Source organism: Dicentrarchus labrax, unplaced genomic scaffold, assembly GCF_905237075.1.
Source record: "Dicentrarchus labrax unplaced genomic scaffold, dlabrax2021, whole genome shotgun sequence".
NCBI classification, from domain to species: domain Eukaryota; kingdom Metazoa; phylum Chordata; class Actinopteri; family Moronidae; genus Dicentrarchus; species Dicentrarchus labrax.
In genome coordinates this window covers 2,786,506-2,801,989 of record NW_026136710.1, presented here as the reverse complement: position 1 = coordinate 2,801,989, position 15,484 = coordinate 2,786,506, and the positions used below count along the sequence as shown (strand labels likewise).

The window sequence follows — 15,484 nt, the reverse complement described above, 5'->3', positions numbered from 1 at the left end:
GCCTACATTACCCACAATGCAACTCAACAGTTCTTTTTTTGTGTGAAATAAAAAAGGGTATATTATGTAAAAGTGGTGGACTTCCGCTCTAAAAAGGGCAAAATCCTCCTGGCTTCAAATTTGATTTGTGACCTTCACAGTTCCTCATACCCCCCCCCCCCCTCCTGTCAATGAAGGCAACATGTCATAAAAGTAGGCTAATCATTAATATGATTACAGCTGATGTCTTCCTTTAGGGGAGTAGCATCTCTCTGAAGAAACATTAATTTACAAAGGTGATTAATTGTCTATAATAAGAACATTCAGTACCAGAGGATCAAATCTGGTGTATATGTTCTGTAGCAGTGATGCAAATAGTGACCTGTGAGCTCAATCAGCCTTCAAGCTAAAATATTTGACCTCCCGATGAAAGTTTTCCCTCTCATAGTTTACATCATGATCACAAACATGTGAAAGTTTTGATGTGAACTTAATGCTACACTGTAAAACCTGATCAGTCAGTTCAACTCAAACAGTTTGAGAATTGAATTTACTCAGTTTTCTTCCACTAAAGCAAAATTATTACATTACTTAATCAATTATCATAATGGTAGCCAATTACTTTTGGACGCTTTTGGGGCATTTTTGCAATGAAAGAAAGTCAATTTAAAGAAAATGAGCTTAAAATATTGTTTTTTGAGTTAGGTTTAAGTCATGGGAATGAGTGTCTTCAACATTTGAAGGATTAAATTAACTTACTTCTTTTATTCAGATATGCTGTTAGGATTTACATTGTACTGTTTATTGGGAACTGAGGGCTATGTGAAGGGCACATGGTCCTGAAATAAAAATAAATCCCATCATCGGTGGTAGAAAGTGAGAATAAACTACTGAAAACGAAATGGGGGGAGAAAGTAGCAGGATATTTGTCTCACATCCCATTTATCAATCAATAGAAATCGATTAGTTAGTCACATTTCTGACTGTCACTTATCAATACCCTGTATTAGTCACATTTACAGATTGATAAAGCTATTTGGCTCGTGTGAGTGTGTGCGTGTTGATCAATATGTCATGGTCACTGTCACTGATGTGGGTGAGAGAGAGAGTGAGAAAGAGAGAGAGAGAGTGAGAAAGAGAGAGAGAGAGAGAGACTGATGTTTAACTACTCTGACAGGTCACATGAGTCAGGCTGATTCGGATGTTGCGTTTATTTTGGATCCACCTTCAAACCCCCGACGCGACGCGCCTCCCCCCCCTTCCCCATTTAAAGCCAACCTGAAGTCTGTCAGTCTGTCATAAACTCCTCAGTGACTGAAGCAATAATTAGTTTTAGACTGACGGGGAAGCAGCCTCTCTCATCCAGCCGCTGTTCCCGACGCGCCACCATGACGCACATCGCTAATCTCATCGCTGTCATTTTAACATCCTCACTCCTGAGATGGACACCTGCAGAAGCCTCGCTCTTCTGCACCTGGACCAAAGTTTTGCGAAACGGACAAGTGCACTACTTTTTTCTCCGGGGCGACCCCCTGCAGGCTCCTCCATCTCTGCGGTTCTACCACAGCTCTTGGTCCGGGGAGCGCGCTCCGCTCAGCTGCGCTTGGAGCGAGGACGCAGCGGTGATCCAGAACTATTTGTCTCTGTGCCGCGAGCGCGGGCACGAGTTTCCCAAAGATCCAGATGAGAATTTCGATCCGGAATCCATATTTGAGGCAGATGATCTGTGCGTCTCTATGGCCTATCCGGGGGTCGACGGGCGCACAGGGAAGAAGCTGGCGAGGAGCGTCGGTGGGCTCACCGCGGCCGGTTCATCGACTGAGAATCAGCAAGGTCAAGCTGAAAGGTCAGAGGTCAGGGCCCATCAGCGTGTAAAGCGGGGTTTCATTGTACCAGGGACTCTCTGGTGCGGCTCTGGCAACAAGGCGCCATCATATGCAGATTTGGGTAAGATGGTTCCATATTGCTCTCTCTCTCTGTCTAAAATCTGAGATGATTAAAAGGATTTTTTGCATGAAATAATGAATATTTTTACCTTTTGATGTGTGATTTGGGGATTTATATTTAAAATGTAAAATGTTAATAACAACTCCTCTTTGTTTGAATGGTTCACTCACAACTCATGTTCAATCACAGGTCACTGACACAGCAGCTAAAGGGATAGGAACATATCTATGTCTATCTATGTAATATTCTATATTCTGTAGAATCATCAAAATCATGCAAAAAACATAATAATAATAATAATAATAATAATCAGAGGCTGTAATGTTTATATTATATGTTCACACTTTATGAACAAAAACTCACATAAGGGAAAGACAGCTGAAGGAACATTGGAGCTATAAAAACTTAAAGGGATTCTTTTTAACTCTCTTTAGTATTTCAGGTGACTTCAAGAGACAGATTGAAACAGAAGAAGCAGCAAAACTTGACTAAAACACTGTATCCTACATTTCCCACAATGCAACTTTTCCCCACAAGTTTCCTTATGAATAAACAAACTTTTTACATTTATGTGTAACCATATTGAACCGCTGTGTTTCTAGAGTAACCTTGACTGGACAAACAAAAGATTGTGCCTTGTATGTTCTTGGACCTTAAAGGTGCCCTGCAGAGTTTTCTTACAGACAACCAAACTTTCTGTTTACGTTCAGTGTTTCACACATGAATCCTCGACACCTAAAAAAAGTTTCCTTCCTCATACAACATTGGCAAAGCCTATTTTTCTTGAAACCTGTATTGTTTACATGCATGTTTACTGGCTAGCAGCCGTCTTCCTCCCTGTCTGTGCTGGTGCAACCTGTAGATCAACGTGAAACCATTGGCAGGAACGTGAATCAACTGCATCCAAAATGAGGATTTACTTACTAAAACACTGACCCATAGCGCCACCAGTGGTCAAACACTTGACAAAGCTCCTCCAGAACCACAGAAGACATTATGAAACAGTTTTCCCCATTGACTCGTACAGTAAATTAACTTCAGTTGTCACTGTGAGCCTCACATGTTCCCAGAAATGAAAAACATTTTGAAATGTTGTTGGTAAATGACTCAAGATGCAGGAACTTGTTTGTGGTTATTTCATCATTCTGGAGTGAAAATGCGATCAGGTTTTGGTAATAATCCTGTATTTGATCGTCACTCTGTTCCTCTCACCTCCTCTCTCGCAGGAGTTTTTGCGGACACAGACAGCTGCTGCCGTGAACACGACCAGTGCAAACACACCATCCTGTCCTTTCAGTCAGAGTTTGGTGTCTTCAACAGCAACATCTTTACCATGTCTCACTGCGACTGCGACAACAAGTAGGGATTTATACCTTTACCTTTAACCTTATCAGCTGATTCATTGTGTTTTCCTTTTTAAATTATGGAACTAAAATTATGCACGTTACAGGTTTCGCAATTGTCTGATGGAATCGAATGACAGCATAGCTGATGTCGTGGGATACACCTTCTTTAACCTGCTGAAGATGCACTGCTTTGAGTTCTCCCACCGACTCCAGTGCGCAGAGAGGAACTGGTTTGGAATGTAAGTAACGTTTCCATTTATATATATTAACACTATTATGCATGTAGGTTTGTAGTTTGAGTACAAATGCACATAAAAATCATACTTTCTCACTTACCTCTAGTGGTTTTTGGCCATGCAGCTTCATCCAGGTTCTTTGGATGATAATTCTGGTCACTCACAAAGCTGCTAGTGTGGCTAACTTTGAGTCTTATTTAAAGTTGAGATGAAATGAAAAATGTCTTGTGTGTTAATTAGCAAACTTTAGAGGTGCTGAAGGGGACAGATCCATGCTAGCTGTTTCCCTCTGTCTCCAGTCTTTATGCTAAGCTAAGCTGAGCAGCTGCAGCTTCATAGTGAACAGGCAGACATGAGCGGTATTGATCTCCTCATCTAACCTATCGGCAAGAAAGCAAATACTTTCTAAAATGTCGAACTTTGGTAAACTTTAATTAAAATAATTCCAACCTCTATTGTGGCTTTTTCAGGTGTAAAGAGACTAAAATGGCTCTGTATGCGGAGGTCTATGCACCCACACAGTACGAGTCCGAGGTCAGCATGAACAGCACCAGCTTCATCATAAACACAACCGTACCCACAGAGGTACTGGAGAGCAGCACATCACAGCCACAGCTCTTCTCCATCACTGCTGCAGCATCCACAGTCCCTACACCCTCAGCCTCCATCACCCCTGTTAGCAGTGTTACCACCTCCTCAGTCTCCAGCACATCAGAGGGACCTACAGGTACGGCACCTGAGAGCGGAGACCGTCTGGAGAACACTTTACCCACCAAAAACCAGACTCTGCCTCAGCTGGATGCTGATATCACAGGTATTAGAAATTGTGCACATATCAGTTTATGTTTCTACACATACACAGCAAAAACAGCCCAGCCAAATATTCTTAAATATAATAATTATTTATTGTATTGAGCAAAAAAATGTGCCAGTGGGATTAGACAGTTTTGCTTGGGTAGAATTCTTAAAATTAGCGTAAAAAATCTAGCTACTGACACACTGTAAAGGTCTTAAAACTAGAAAAAAAACCCCCAAAAATATGAGCAAGTTGTGCTTTTTACAAACAAGAGAACTCAATTATTTAAGTAAGTATTTTGGTCACTTAATCTAATGATAACAATTAGCAAAAGCAATCTTAGAGTAAGACACAATTTCTTCAAACAGCATAATAAAAATAAGTTAGATAATAATTTTCTTAAATGAATCCAGCAGAAACAGTCTTATTGTTAGCATTTTTTATTAAAACAATGACAGATTAAACAGCTGCTTCATTTCCAACACTGGGACGAGACAACTTTCTCTTAAACTCAGAAGTTTTGCGAGTGCTCTTGCTCTGAAAATAATGAAAATAATCGTATTCCTCTGCTGGGATATTATGCAAATCATCATTATTATTGGTTAAATCCAGCTCAATATTAGCTGTAATATCTCATTAGGACAAAGTTAGATATATTTTCTCAAAACCATGTTAGTTTTCTAATGCAAAACATGCTTGACAAGATTATTTTTCCTTTTAGACAAAAAATAAGACTCATTTACCATTTGCAATGTACACTTACACTGATGCTTCTCCTCCACAGACGAGCAGCTGTCATGTGCTGTCTACAAAGATCTTGACGCATGCAGGAACAAGATCCTTCCCCAGCAGAGGAGATACGGCCTCCACAACCCGGAGGCCACGACGCTGTACCACTGCAACTGTACCACCAGGTAAATTAACAAAACCAAGCCAATAAACTCCAATTATATACAGAGAATTTAGCTTTTTTTGTTTGAATTTTGATACATATTTTGCCATTTTATTGGCTGGTGCACCTGATCAGGATAAGTAATGAAGTGGGGACGTCTCACACTGTGTCTTGATTACACTAATTCACTTAACCCCACACAGTAAATATTGACAGTGCTATTTGCAGAGCATATACAGACATTGTGATAACAGTGCACTCACCTTCATTTCTGAGTGTAGCCAGTAAGACGAGGCAGACGTAGTGGGATGTTTCATAACACAAAAGTAGGCCACAAGCAGTGTAGGCATACATTCAGTCACACCGTTACATAAGACCTAACGGTTCTCTGGCTCTGCACAGAAATGAAGTTACGGCCTTGGACGTTATCATAATCTCATGTTTGCACACACGTTCTCTCTGTCTGGTTTCTTTTTGCTTTGCTGGTCTTTTAATCTCCTTTATTTGTTTTATTGTTTTGTTTTTCCTGGCATGTCTGTTGGTCTCTGACGTGTTTGTCTGTCCTTCTAGGTTATTCAAGACTTTGGCTACACAGAGACAACTGACTGAAGTACAGGCTCTTCTGCTCGGACATGTGTCTCAATCCTGCTTCCTGCCACAGGACTGCACAGCAGGCAAAATGTAAGTTTACACACACAGACACACACACACGGCCTAAAACATCTTGACCGATGGTTGATATCAAAACAAAGGAAAGCTATGTATAATTCCATTATTACATGCACATTACAATCTAACAGACATGGTTCTCTTAGACAGTAACATGTTGCTTTAGATGGAAGTTTTATTAATTAAAGAAATGCTGTAGATTACAGAATGTGACGGTATTTAAGGGAGAGCGGGGTACAAGATACAAATGATGGCGTTCGTCTCATAATGCCAGATAATTCAAATATAATATGATCATGCTGTAGAGAAGTACTAAGATTCTTGACTTAAACGTCTCCTCCAGACAGAGAATGGGAATTAAGAACTGGTTCCAGCAGGTTTTTCTGCACATTACAAAACAATGTCAATCTCATAGTCATTGTCATGGCAGAGAGGAAGAAATAAAACAGAGTAGGCCTACTCTCTTTGACACAGAAAGGGAATCGGACAAAGAATCGGATCAATAGGCAGAATCAATAATAGTATTGAGTCCCATCCCTACTCCCACATGTATTACGACATATACTTTAAACAACAATGTTTTAAAAAATCCTTAAAAACTCATCTACTCCTTCTACCTCATTAAAAACTTTGTCTATAAATATGCAAATGTTGTTAAGTTACGTACAAATGCATTAAAATTGTACTTGAATACAGTAAATGGTTAATTATAACATCACAAAACCACCTTTGCTTCTTCTCTGCTGAACAGCTGTACAGCAGTTCTGGTGAAAGCGGAGCTTCCTCAGCTGGACCAGAGGAGCGGTGCAGACGTGGAGGAGCAGCGCCATCTACAGGCAATGCAACTGAAGGTCAGGAGGCCAAACGCCAGGAGAGCGAAGAGAAAAGACAGAGCTGTCAGGCTTCACAAACTGTGTCTCAGGATGGTCCGACCCAGACGCAACAAGACCAGGAAACAGGGTAAAGACGGACAACAGACGGCTGTTAGACGAAGAGAGCTTGTCCAAATGTGAATATTATGGAAAGTCAAAGGGTTCAATATTAGTGAGATAGATAAGACATCATGGAATAAACAGTCGTATGAATAAATACAGACAGTTTCAGTTTATTTCAGGATATTTTCAATTAATTCCAGCACTCAAAAGTCTGTTTTTATTCTTCTTTCCATCATTATGTCACTTTTCATCACACAAGTAAACAGTTATGAGGAACAGATTGATCATTTTTTATTTGATCTGACTAAATGTATTGATAGATGAACGAGCAAACTCTTATTTACAAGATGTAAAACTTAAAAAAACAGACTTTGGAAAAATGTTACAAATAGAATAAATAAAAACTGCTGGAATGGAAAAATAATAATAATTACCTGAAATAAACTAAAAGAAAGAATCACAATTTCATGTTTATATACCATGTTTTTGCATTTATATGAATATTTACTTATAATACCTATATATATATATATATATATATATATATATCTTATTTATAGTTATTAATACTGAATGCTACGGTTCCCGGTTAAATATTACAGTATTATGTATACATATTGTCCACAGTGTGATGTAGTGGAACTCAGTTTGGACCAAATTTACCCACTTTTTTCGGGATAAAAAACAAATTCCTCACATATAACAAACCTTTTTCCTGGCAGATGTTTTGACTTTGGGTGTAACTAATAACTTTAATGGCGACTGCATTTCATTCAGGTGTGTCAGTTCAGGAGCCCTGCTATTATGCATGCTGGCTCACTGGGATACTGGGACACTGAAGGCATCATCAGAGTGATTGGTTTTTAAATAAAAAAGAAAAAGCTAATGACCAAATACCTGCAAACTAATGACCTTCTCATCAGTTTGTGTTTGTGTTTAGTCGCTGTTATTGAGGTTTCAGTGTGTTTGTAAATATCTGTGCCGTTGTCGGAGTTGTAGATAGATTGTGAATATATCATGTATAAATATCTGTACATAAAGCACATGGAGAAATATTTGATGTATGAAAACGTACGACTGATTGAATTTAAAAGTTGAAAGACATTTTGGGGCTTACGAGAAGATCGACACCGCCCTCGACGTCTCTCTGTGGAATATGAAGCTAACAGCAAGGAGAAATAGACTCAAATGGATAAAACTTTGACTGTAGCTTCACATTTACAATAGCTGCACATTGAACACAGTAAACAAAGAGATTTAATGTGCGAACTTTAGAGTCGCTGATAGTTACTGCTACCTTCAAACAGAGCTAGGCTAACTGTTCCCCCCTGTTTACAGTCTTTATGCTAAGCTAAGCTTCATATCTACAACAGCTACAGTATCAAACGTCTCACACAACCCTCTGTAAGAGAGCCAGCAGCCAGCATAGAGACTGGAAGCAGTGAGGGACAGGCGGTCTGAAGGTGATGCTTAACTTCCTGTGAGGTTGCCAGGCAACCAACTGACTCTTCCTCAAGTATTCCTCCATGAAACCTAAAAAATGACATCATTACATCATTACAAGCTACATCTCCTGACTGTATAGCTTCATATTTCACAGACAAAATCTTTCTACTCGAGAAAATGTGATTCCCCCAAAATGCTGAACTTTTTATTTACAATGTTTGCTTCCTGCTGTTTAGACCCCAAATGTTACATGTGTTTAATTATTTATTGTTTTGTTTGTTTTTGGTTTTTTTCTTTTGTTGGCAACCCAATAAAAAGTTAAAACCCACACAAATAAACTTGTCTTTAATTTATTCCAACAATAAAAAAAAACCCAGCCTCCCTGTTATTATGCAGCCCACTGAAGCAGTGCTGTAATGAATATCTGTCAGGTAACTCAACTCCTCTCTGATGTCATGAAAAGTAATTGAAACCTTGCTGAAGGCTGCAGCCATGGAGCCGACCGGATCCCCGCCTCTCACCGGACAGAAATTCCGCTATGAGGAGAAGATCGGCTGTGGGAAACATGGCGCACTCACTCTGGATTAACTTTCCCCAGGAACTACTTTCAGCAGGGTCGCTGCCTTTCACACCGCTCTCCCCATCTGATCGATCAGTGAAGGCGCAGTAGGGACAGCGGGTGTTGGGGGGTTAGTGTGGATCTGATCTGGGGGTTTTTATTGTATTTGGATGGTGTGTTTTCCCGTCCTGCCTCACTGCTGCTGCTGCTGCTGCTGCTGGGGGATGAAAGTTTGGAGCTGCCGGATTTAGCAGAGTGAGAGAGAGAGAGAGAGCAGGATGGAAAAGCAAAGAACCAGGAAAGAGAAGGTAAGGCTGTACTGGAAACACTTGGTGGATGTTTTATTTAGTGGTGGTGGTTTCTTTTTTTTCCCTCCTCCACAAAAAATGGCACAAAATCCGCTGCTGTTTTTCGGCGGATCTGTGCGGCAGAGCGACCTGCAGGAGGCTGAGGAAGAGGAAAGAAAGGAAAGGAAAGGAAAGGAAAGGAAAGGAAAGAAAGAAAGAAAGAAAGAAAGGTCGTCTGCACAACTTCTAACAGTGTGACAGTTTGCACACAAACAGCTCCAGAGGTGGAAGAAGTGCTCAAACCTTAACATAGCAATACCACACTGCAGAAATACTCTAGTAAAACTCCTGCGTAAAAGTCCAAAAGTAGCATCAAAAACAGTAAAAGTACTCATTAAAGCACATTTCAGGATATCCTATATAAGATATTGTTAGTTTATTATTGTTGATGCATCACTTTAATGTTGCAGCTGGTAATAGAGGGGTTTAATTTGAATAACTTGTGAGTAAAGTCTTATAGCAGTAGGTAGCTCACATCTATCACATTTATTTAGTTTGCACACATTTAACTACTCTAGCTGATTGTTTTCTCTATTAGTCGATTAATCAATGTGTGAAAATGCTCATAAATGCCTAAACGAGCGGTCCAAAACCTCAAAAAGTTACTCACGATAAAGAGATTTAAAGGATCAGAATCAGCTTTATTGTGAACACACACAAACAAAAGAGATTTGTTTTGTAAGCTGCTCACACAGAACAATTTACAGGAAAGATATAAATAGACATACAGATGGAAACAAGGACAACAAAGCTGAATAAAGTTATTATATGTTTAAAAATGGACATGGAACTATTATGTAGTAGGTGGAAAATATGAGTGTATATATATAAATATATATAAATAAAACAATGACTAATAGCATACGATGTCGATATAGAAGCCAAACTGTTACTTTAAGTTGTAAACAAACTGATAAAAGCATCAGATAATCAGCTTCGAGAGGCTGGAACCAAATCATAATTTATGTTTCTCTCAGAGAAGTTCAGACACTACTTGCTTCATATTTACAACTCATAACAACGTGTTGCCTCGATGGCTTCACCCACAATGTGACTTATATTAACAGATCAAAGCGCCACGTTCAGGGACACAGTTTCCCCCCCGTCAGGTATTCAGACCCCCCAGTTTCCATGTCTCCATGTTATTCTCCAGGAATGTACTCCCTTTGACCTGGGCTGAAACAGGGGCTGGGAAGACAGGGGAAGTGTGTGTGTGTGTTTGTGTGTAATCTTGGAAGGACTCGAACAGGACATTCATGTTGTGTTCCTGTCTTTTTTTGTCCCTTTTTAGTTTGTGTGTGTGTGTGTGTGAGAGAGAGAGAGAGAGAGAGTGTGTGTGTGAGCAGTGTTGTTCCTCCAACTTGATCTCTTTCCCATCCAAACTCCTGTTCACACACGTTTTCTACACTTTTAGTACATTTACGTAAATACAAATACAGTATTTAAACGTACTACGAGGAGTTTTCAACTGGTTTATGAAACAGTAAGTTAATAGTGATGCCTCTATATGAGCTACATAAACAAACAAGACCATCAGAGAGAAGATTGGATATAGTTACCTGCCTCTGGGTTGGATTCCCCTTGAAATCAATGAAACAAGGAGGTAGAAACACTACCGCTTTTGTCCATAGGGGCCGCCACAATCAACACAAAATTAAATTTCCGCTCCACTACAATTCAGAGGGAAATATCTTTACTCCACTGCATTTATTTGAAAGCTTTAGTATCCAGATTCAGATTAATAATGCAAAATATAATCAATAAAGGAAATTAAGGATATTAGTATCCAAACAGAATATAAAGTAATATATAGGAAACATGTATAAATAATTAAAATTAGTCCCACTTTTACCAGCAGCAACATTAAAGTGATGAACGCATTAATGCAACAATAATTCAAATCCAATAATATAATAAACATTATTCTTAAATGTGCTTTTCTCCTAAATAAAGACTTTTGCTTTTAGTACTTTAAGTCTATTTTGACGCCAATACTTTTGTGTCAAATATTAAATGCAGGACTTTAACTTGTAACAGAATATGTGTACAGTGTGCTACTGCTGCTTCTACTTAAGTAGAAGCTTTGAGTACTTCTTCCACCTCTGCATACGTCAGCAGTGACACTTATAATAACAAACTGCCATTAGAAATGTCCTGCTGAGTGCTGCTGACAACCTGTCAACTGTGTGTGTGTGTGTGTGTGTGTGTGATGTGGGTGTGTGTCTGTGTGTGTGTGTGTGTGTGTGTGTGTGTGTGTGTGGGTGGGTGGGTGTGTAACTGCTCTACAGAGCAAAATGGCAGCACCTTTAATTAGCTGCTGCAGGAATATCAAACTACATAGACAGGTGAACAAACCACGTTCCTGGTGGAGCAGAGTGCACACAGTAGTTCACAGCATCTTGTGGGGCTTAAATTAAGATATTTTATATATTTAAATCAACATAAGGACATAAAGAAATAGTGAAAAACACCCACCACAGATTCTGAGAGCCCAAAGGTCTACATGTGTTTATTTGTGGGTGCATGTGAGAATTTTTCCAGTGAGCTTCTGAGGCTCTGAAAGAAAGAGAGAGAAGAAAGCGTCTTAAAGCAGCTATAATGAATGTTTTTATACGAACAATGGGTCAAATGACTACTTGTGTGAAAGGTGTTACGAACCCACGGTGAATTATCACCCCATTCTTCAGCTCTCCTCCGAGCTTTATAGTTCAGCTCATTGTTTTGGTTTTTACGGCCAGAAACTTTGCTTTACTGTTTTTGATCAGCATTGTTTATGGCGGCAGCCGGCAGCTGTTTTTACTGTATCTACCTGTCCAGCACCAAACAGCAGGAAGACACTGGTACAGACTGTACAGTGAACATAGGGTAGCATTTAGCAGCTTTTGTCTATAACAGAATGAAAGGTATAACCAGTCAGATTACCTTTGAATAAATATCTCCACATAATGCTTCCCAACAATGCGCAGCTTGTCACGTTTGCACAATATTGCACTATAATATCTTAATAAAAGAAGTAAACATAACGTTATCCTCCAGAAAAGTTAACCCCAATGAACTGTTGAAGTAGTAACTTGTGCAGTATTTTAAGTATTTGTGATCCTTCCGTTGACTAATTTTCTTTAAGCTGACTTCATATCATTACACAAATGTAAGCCCCAAAATCGGCTACCATTTTGATAGTTGATTAATTGTAAATTGTCTTTTTGTTTTTCAATCATACGTCAGCTGTTTTGACAGGTTGTGTAATAATTTGTTTTAGCGGAAGAAAACTGAGTAAATTCAATTTAAGTGGTAAAATTTTACATTTTTTTTACTTTATTCAGATAAATTCACACATTTTATGCCTCCAAGTGTGGTTAATGCTGCATATGAGTGTAATATACTGACTAGTTTTGAGTAACTTAATTTACCTTTAACAGTAAATGAGTTACTTGTACTCAAATCAAATATTTTTTCTCACTCCTATCCTCTCCTCCATGCTTAAATTGTTGGTGTTAATACATTTAAACTGCATCGGTTTCCTCAAACGGTTTGAGTTGAACTAACTCATCAGGTTTTACAGTGTATGCTACCAGACGAACCAAGCTGGATAACATATAGGCGGCAGGCGGAGGGTTATTTTTCTCTACCTCCCTGAATAACAGAGCACATTTTCAGACAGTCGCTCCCTGAAGACGTTCATACTGTTGCTGTTTTTCACACAAAAGTTGACAGAAATTGTTGTAGAAGTTGTGTGGAAAGAATTTAAAAAAAAAAAAATACAGCTGAGAGAGAAGTTCAAACCCTGTTTACTTTCTCACGTTCACAAAGCCGGCCAATGGCGGGGTGAATGTCAGATTGTTGATTTCTGAAAGCTGCAGAAATGGTCGGACACACTGGACGGATGTTCCAGAGCTATTTAAGTGTCCAACAAACACTTTACATGGAATATAATGGCATCTTAAAGCTCCAGTGTTTAACATTTGGGGGGAGTATTTAGAAGAAATAGAATATAATCAAGAATTGTTTTGTTACCTTAGAATGAGCTGTTTTTATCTACAGAGGGAGCGGGTCTTCCTCTATAGAGTCCGCCATGTTGAACCGCCATGTTTCTACAGTAGCCCAGAACAGGGAGTTTCACAGCCACTGTAGTGTTTCACTAGAAGTGGCTAAATCCTACACACTGGTCCTTTAAATAAAGTTAAATAAAGCTGCTATAAAGTTTGCGATATCAACTTAAAAGGTTGGTGCAGCAGGTTTAAGGTGAACAAAATCCTCCTGGCTGGAGAGATTAATCAAACATGCAGTAGATCAGTAACGGTCCGGCACACTGAGATAGGAACGCAAAGGCATGACTCAGAGGCAGAGAACCAAGTTCAAGGCAACAAGTAATCAGTCAGCAGGGGCAAAGCAAGTAACAGGAATGAAGGCTGGACCACTCAGACTGGGTAGTACATTAGACAATCTGGGGGGAAAGTGCTGGTATATACACTCTATTAAATCTAGATTTTACGTTGAAAACCTGTCAAAACATTACAGTAAAAGACCGTAAACTCTTCTGTAACAGTATAACACTGTGATATTTCATGGCAAAACCTTTATTTATACGGCATTTTAAAGGAATTTAGGAAGGAATAAAGTGGTTTTTTTAATATAATAAGCTGTAAATTGCACAGAAAACCACTGTCATAGCATTCATAAGGTGTTTTCATATGGCAAAAATGGGTTCTCTTGATGGTAAAAACTTATTTATACGGTAAAATACTGATTTAAAACTTAAAATCAACAGTACTAATATCCTTTTACGTAACGTAATAGTAGAAAAGTCCTAGCGTATTTCTTACAGTAAAGTCTTTTTACAGTGTATGCACGGGAGCTAATGAGGGAAAGGGGAACAGGTGAGCAGGTGAGTGAGGGGCATCAGGTGAGCTGGCATTGGCGGTAAACACGTGGCAGCAGGTTAATGACTGGAAAAACTGGGAAAAAAATGAGTAAGCAGAGGTATGAGTTGTGACAAGATAAAACTTACTCTGACTCACACACTACAAACAAACCGTCTGAGCAGTTTGTGCACAGGTGCAAGCACACAGGCTGCACAGGGGCTTCAGTTAGTCTGTTTAAAGAACATCGTAACACAACAGTGTATACAACCAGCTCAGTAATGTAAACTGTGTGGCTGCACACTGCACTTTTTCTCCTGGCGCTCTATTAACTGTATTCTAGTTCAGCGGTAATAGGTTTAGAGATTTACGTCTTAGTGCCATGCGCCTGATGTGTGGACTGCTTTGTTTATTTCAGCAAACGACGCCCTGGTAACACGTTAAACAAGCTCTGATTTATGTCACATTAGTCATATTTGTGTTTCATAACAACACAGTGCTTTTATGATGGCACACCAGAGAGAACAGCTGACAAATGGGTGCCGTCAGAAGATTGTGAATTGTGGAAATGTGCTCAGTGAATTGAGCGTGACTGTGTCATTGTACTCCTCAGGGCTGCAGCTACTATGGAGGATACTGAGGTCATGTCCTTGAGGTTTTTTTCCTGTGAATTTGGGTTTCAGAATTTCTTCCCACCAGGGTTTTATTCCTGGCAGCGTGGAGAAAGCTTTAAAACACCACTTTTATTTTTATATTTTCCTTTATTTAACTAGGTAAAAGTCATGTTGAGATTAGGATCTCTTAAAGCTGCAGTAGGTAACTTTTATAAAACATATTTTTTGTCATATTTGCTGAAACTTTCATTATATCCTGACAGTAGAACATGAGACAGATAATGTGTGAAAGAATCAGGTTCATCTGGCTCCTCCTGGTGCTCCTGATGGCATCTGCAAGAATCCACCGGGCCTGAATGAAAACAACCAATCAGAGCCAAGGAAGATAGTTGATTGGTGAGTCGCAGTCCCAAATGCAGATGCTTTATATCTTTCTCAGCTCTGATTGGATGTTTTCATTCGGGCCTCGTGTACTACTGTCAGGACAGCAAATTTGATATAGTAAACGCAATAACAGCAGGAAGTGTTTTTTTTAGATTATTTCCTGTGAATATTAATTAGAGATTAGGTTTTCTGATATTATTAGGGACCTTTTTACATAATCCTCTGTCTCTGTTGTGTGTTTTGTTTTTGACAAATTCAGTATTTTGTTCTCTTTGATGACTGTCCATTGTTGTAATGCAGGACCGGGCTGTTAATCAGTAAATAAGTATCTGTAAATATAGCTTATGTTCAAGTCTTCAAAGTTTATATCTTAAATAATAATATCAACTTAAAATATAACAATTTCATTAAGGTTTCTCTCATAGAAATGAATAAAATGCTGAGATATACTGTTTATATTTTTAAAGTTTTCTGA

The 15,484-nt window shown here is 39.1% G+C and overlaps 2 protein-coding genes across 3 annotated transcripts in view; both read left to right on the top strand.

Moving 5' to 3' along the window:
• The first annotated feature begins 1,265 nt into the window (after positions 1 to 1,265).
• On the top strand, positions 1,266 to 7,708 carry pla2g3 (phospholipase A2 group III). Its single transcript, XM_051411806.1, has 7 exons — positions 1,266 to 1,926; positions 3,153 to 3,285; positions 3,377 to 3,511; positions 3,979 to 4,322; positions 5,089 to 5,218; positions 5,767 to 5,877; positions 6,617 to 7,708. The coding sequence occupies exons 1-7, from the start codon at positions 1,368 to 1,370 to the stop codon at positions 6,876 to 6,878; spliced, it is 1,674 nt and encodes a 557-aa protein (XP_051267766.1). The 5' UTR covers positions 1,266 to 1,367; the 3' UTR covers positions 6,879 to 7,708.
• A 1,086-nt stretch (positions 7,709 to 8,794) lies between these two features.
• The window catches only part of ttc28 (tetratricopeptide repeat domain 28), a 125,970-nt gene continuing 119,280 nt past the window's right edge, over positions 8,795 to 15,484 (top strand). For both annotated transcript variants that reach the window (XM_051411787.1, XM_051411786.1), the window contains exon 1: positions 8,795 to 9,113. In XM_051411787.1, coding sequence (XP_051267747.1) covers positions 9,084 to 9,113 — 30 coding nt within the window. In that variant the 5' untranslated portion in view covers positions 8,795 to 9,083. The remainder of the gene's footprint in view (positions 9,114 to 15,484) is intronic.

What these genes read in the sequence shown, in the direction of transcription:
- pla2g3 (XM_051411806.1), top strand. Translation starts at nt 1,368, where the DNA reads ATGACGCACATCGCTAATCTCATCGCTGTCATTTTAACATCCTCACTC. An exon ending in GAGAGGAACTGGTTTGGAAT is followed by an intron (nt 3,512 to 3,978) that starts GTAAGTAACGTT and finishes TGGCTTTTTCAG; the next exon opens with GTGTAAAGAGACTAAAATGG. An exon ending in CACTGCAACTGTACCACCAG is followed by an intron (nt 5,219 to 5,766) that starts GTAAATTAACAA and finishes CTGTCCTTCTAG; the next exon opens with GTTATTCAAGACTTTGGCTA.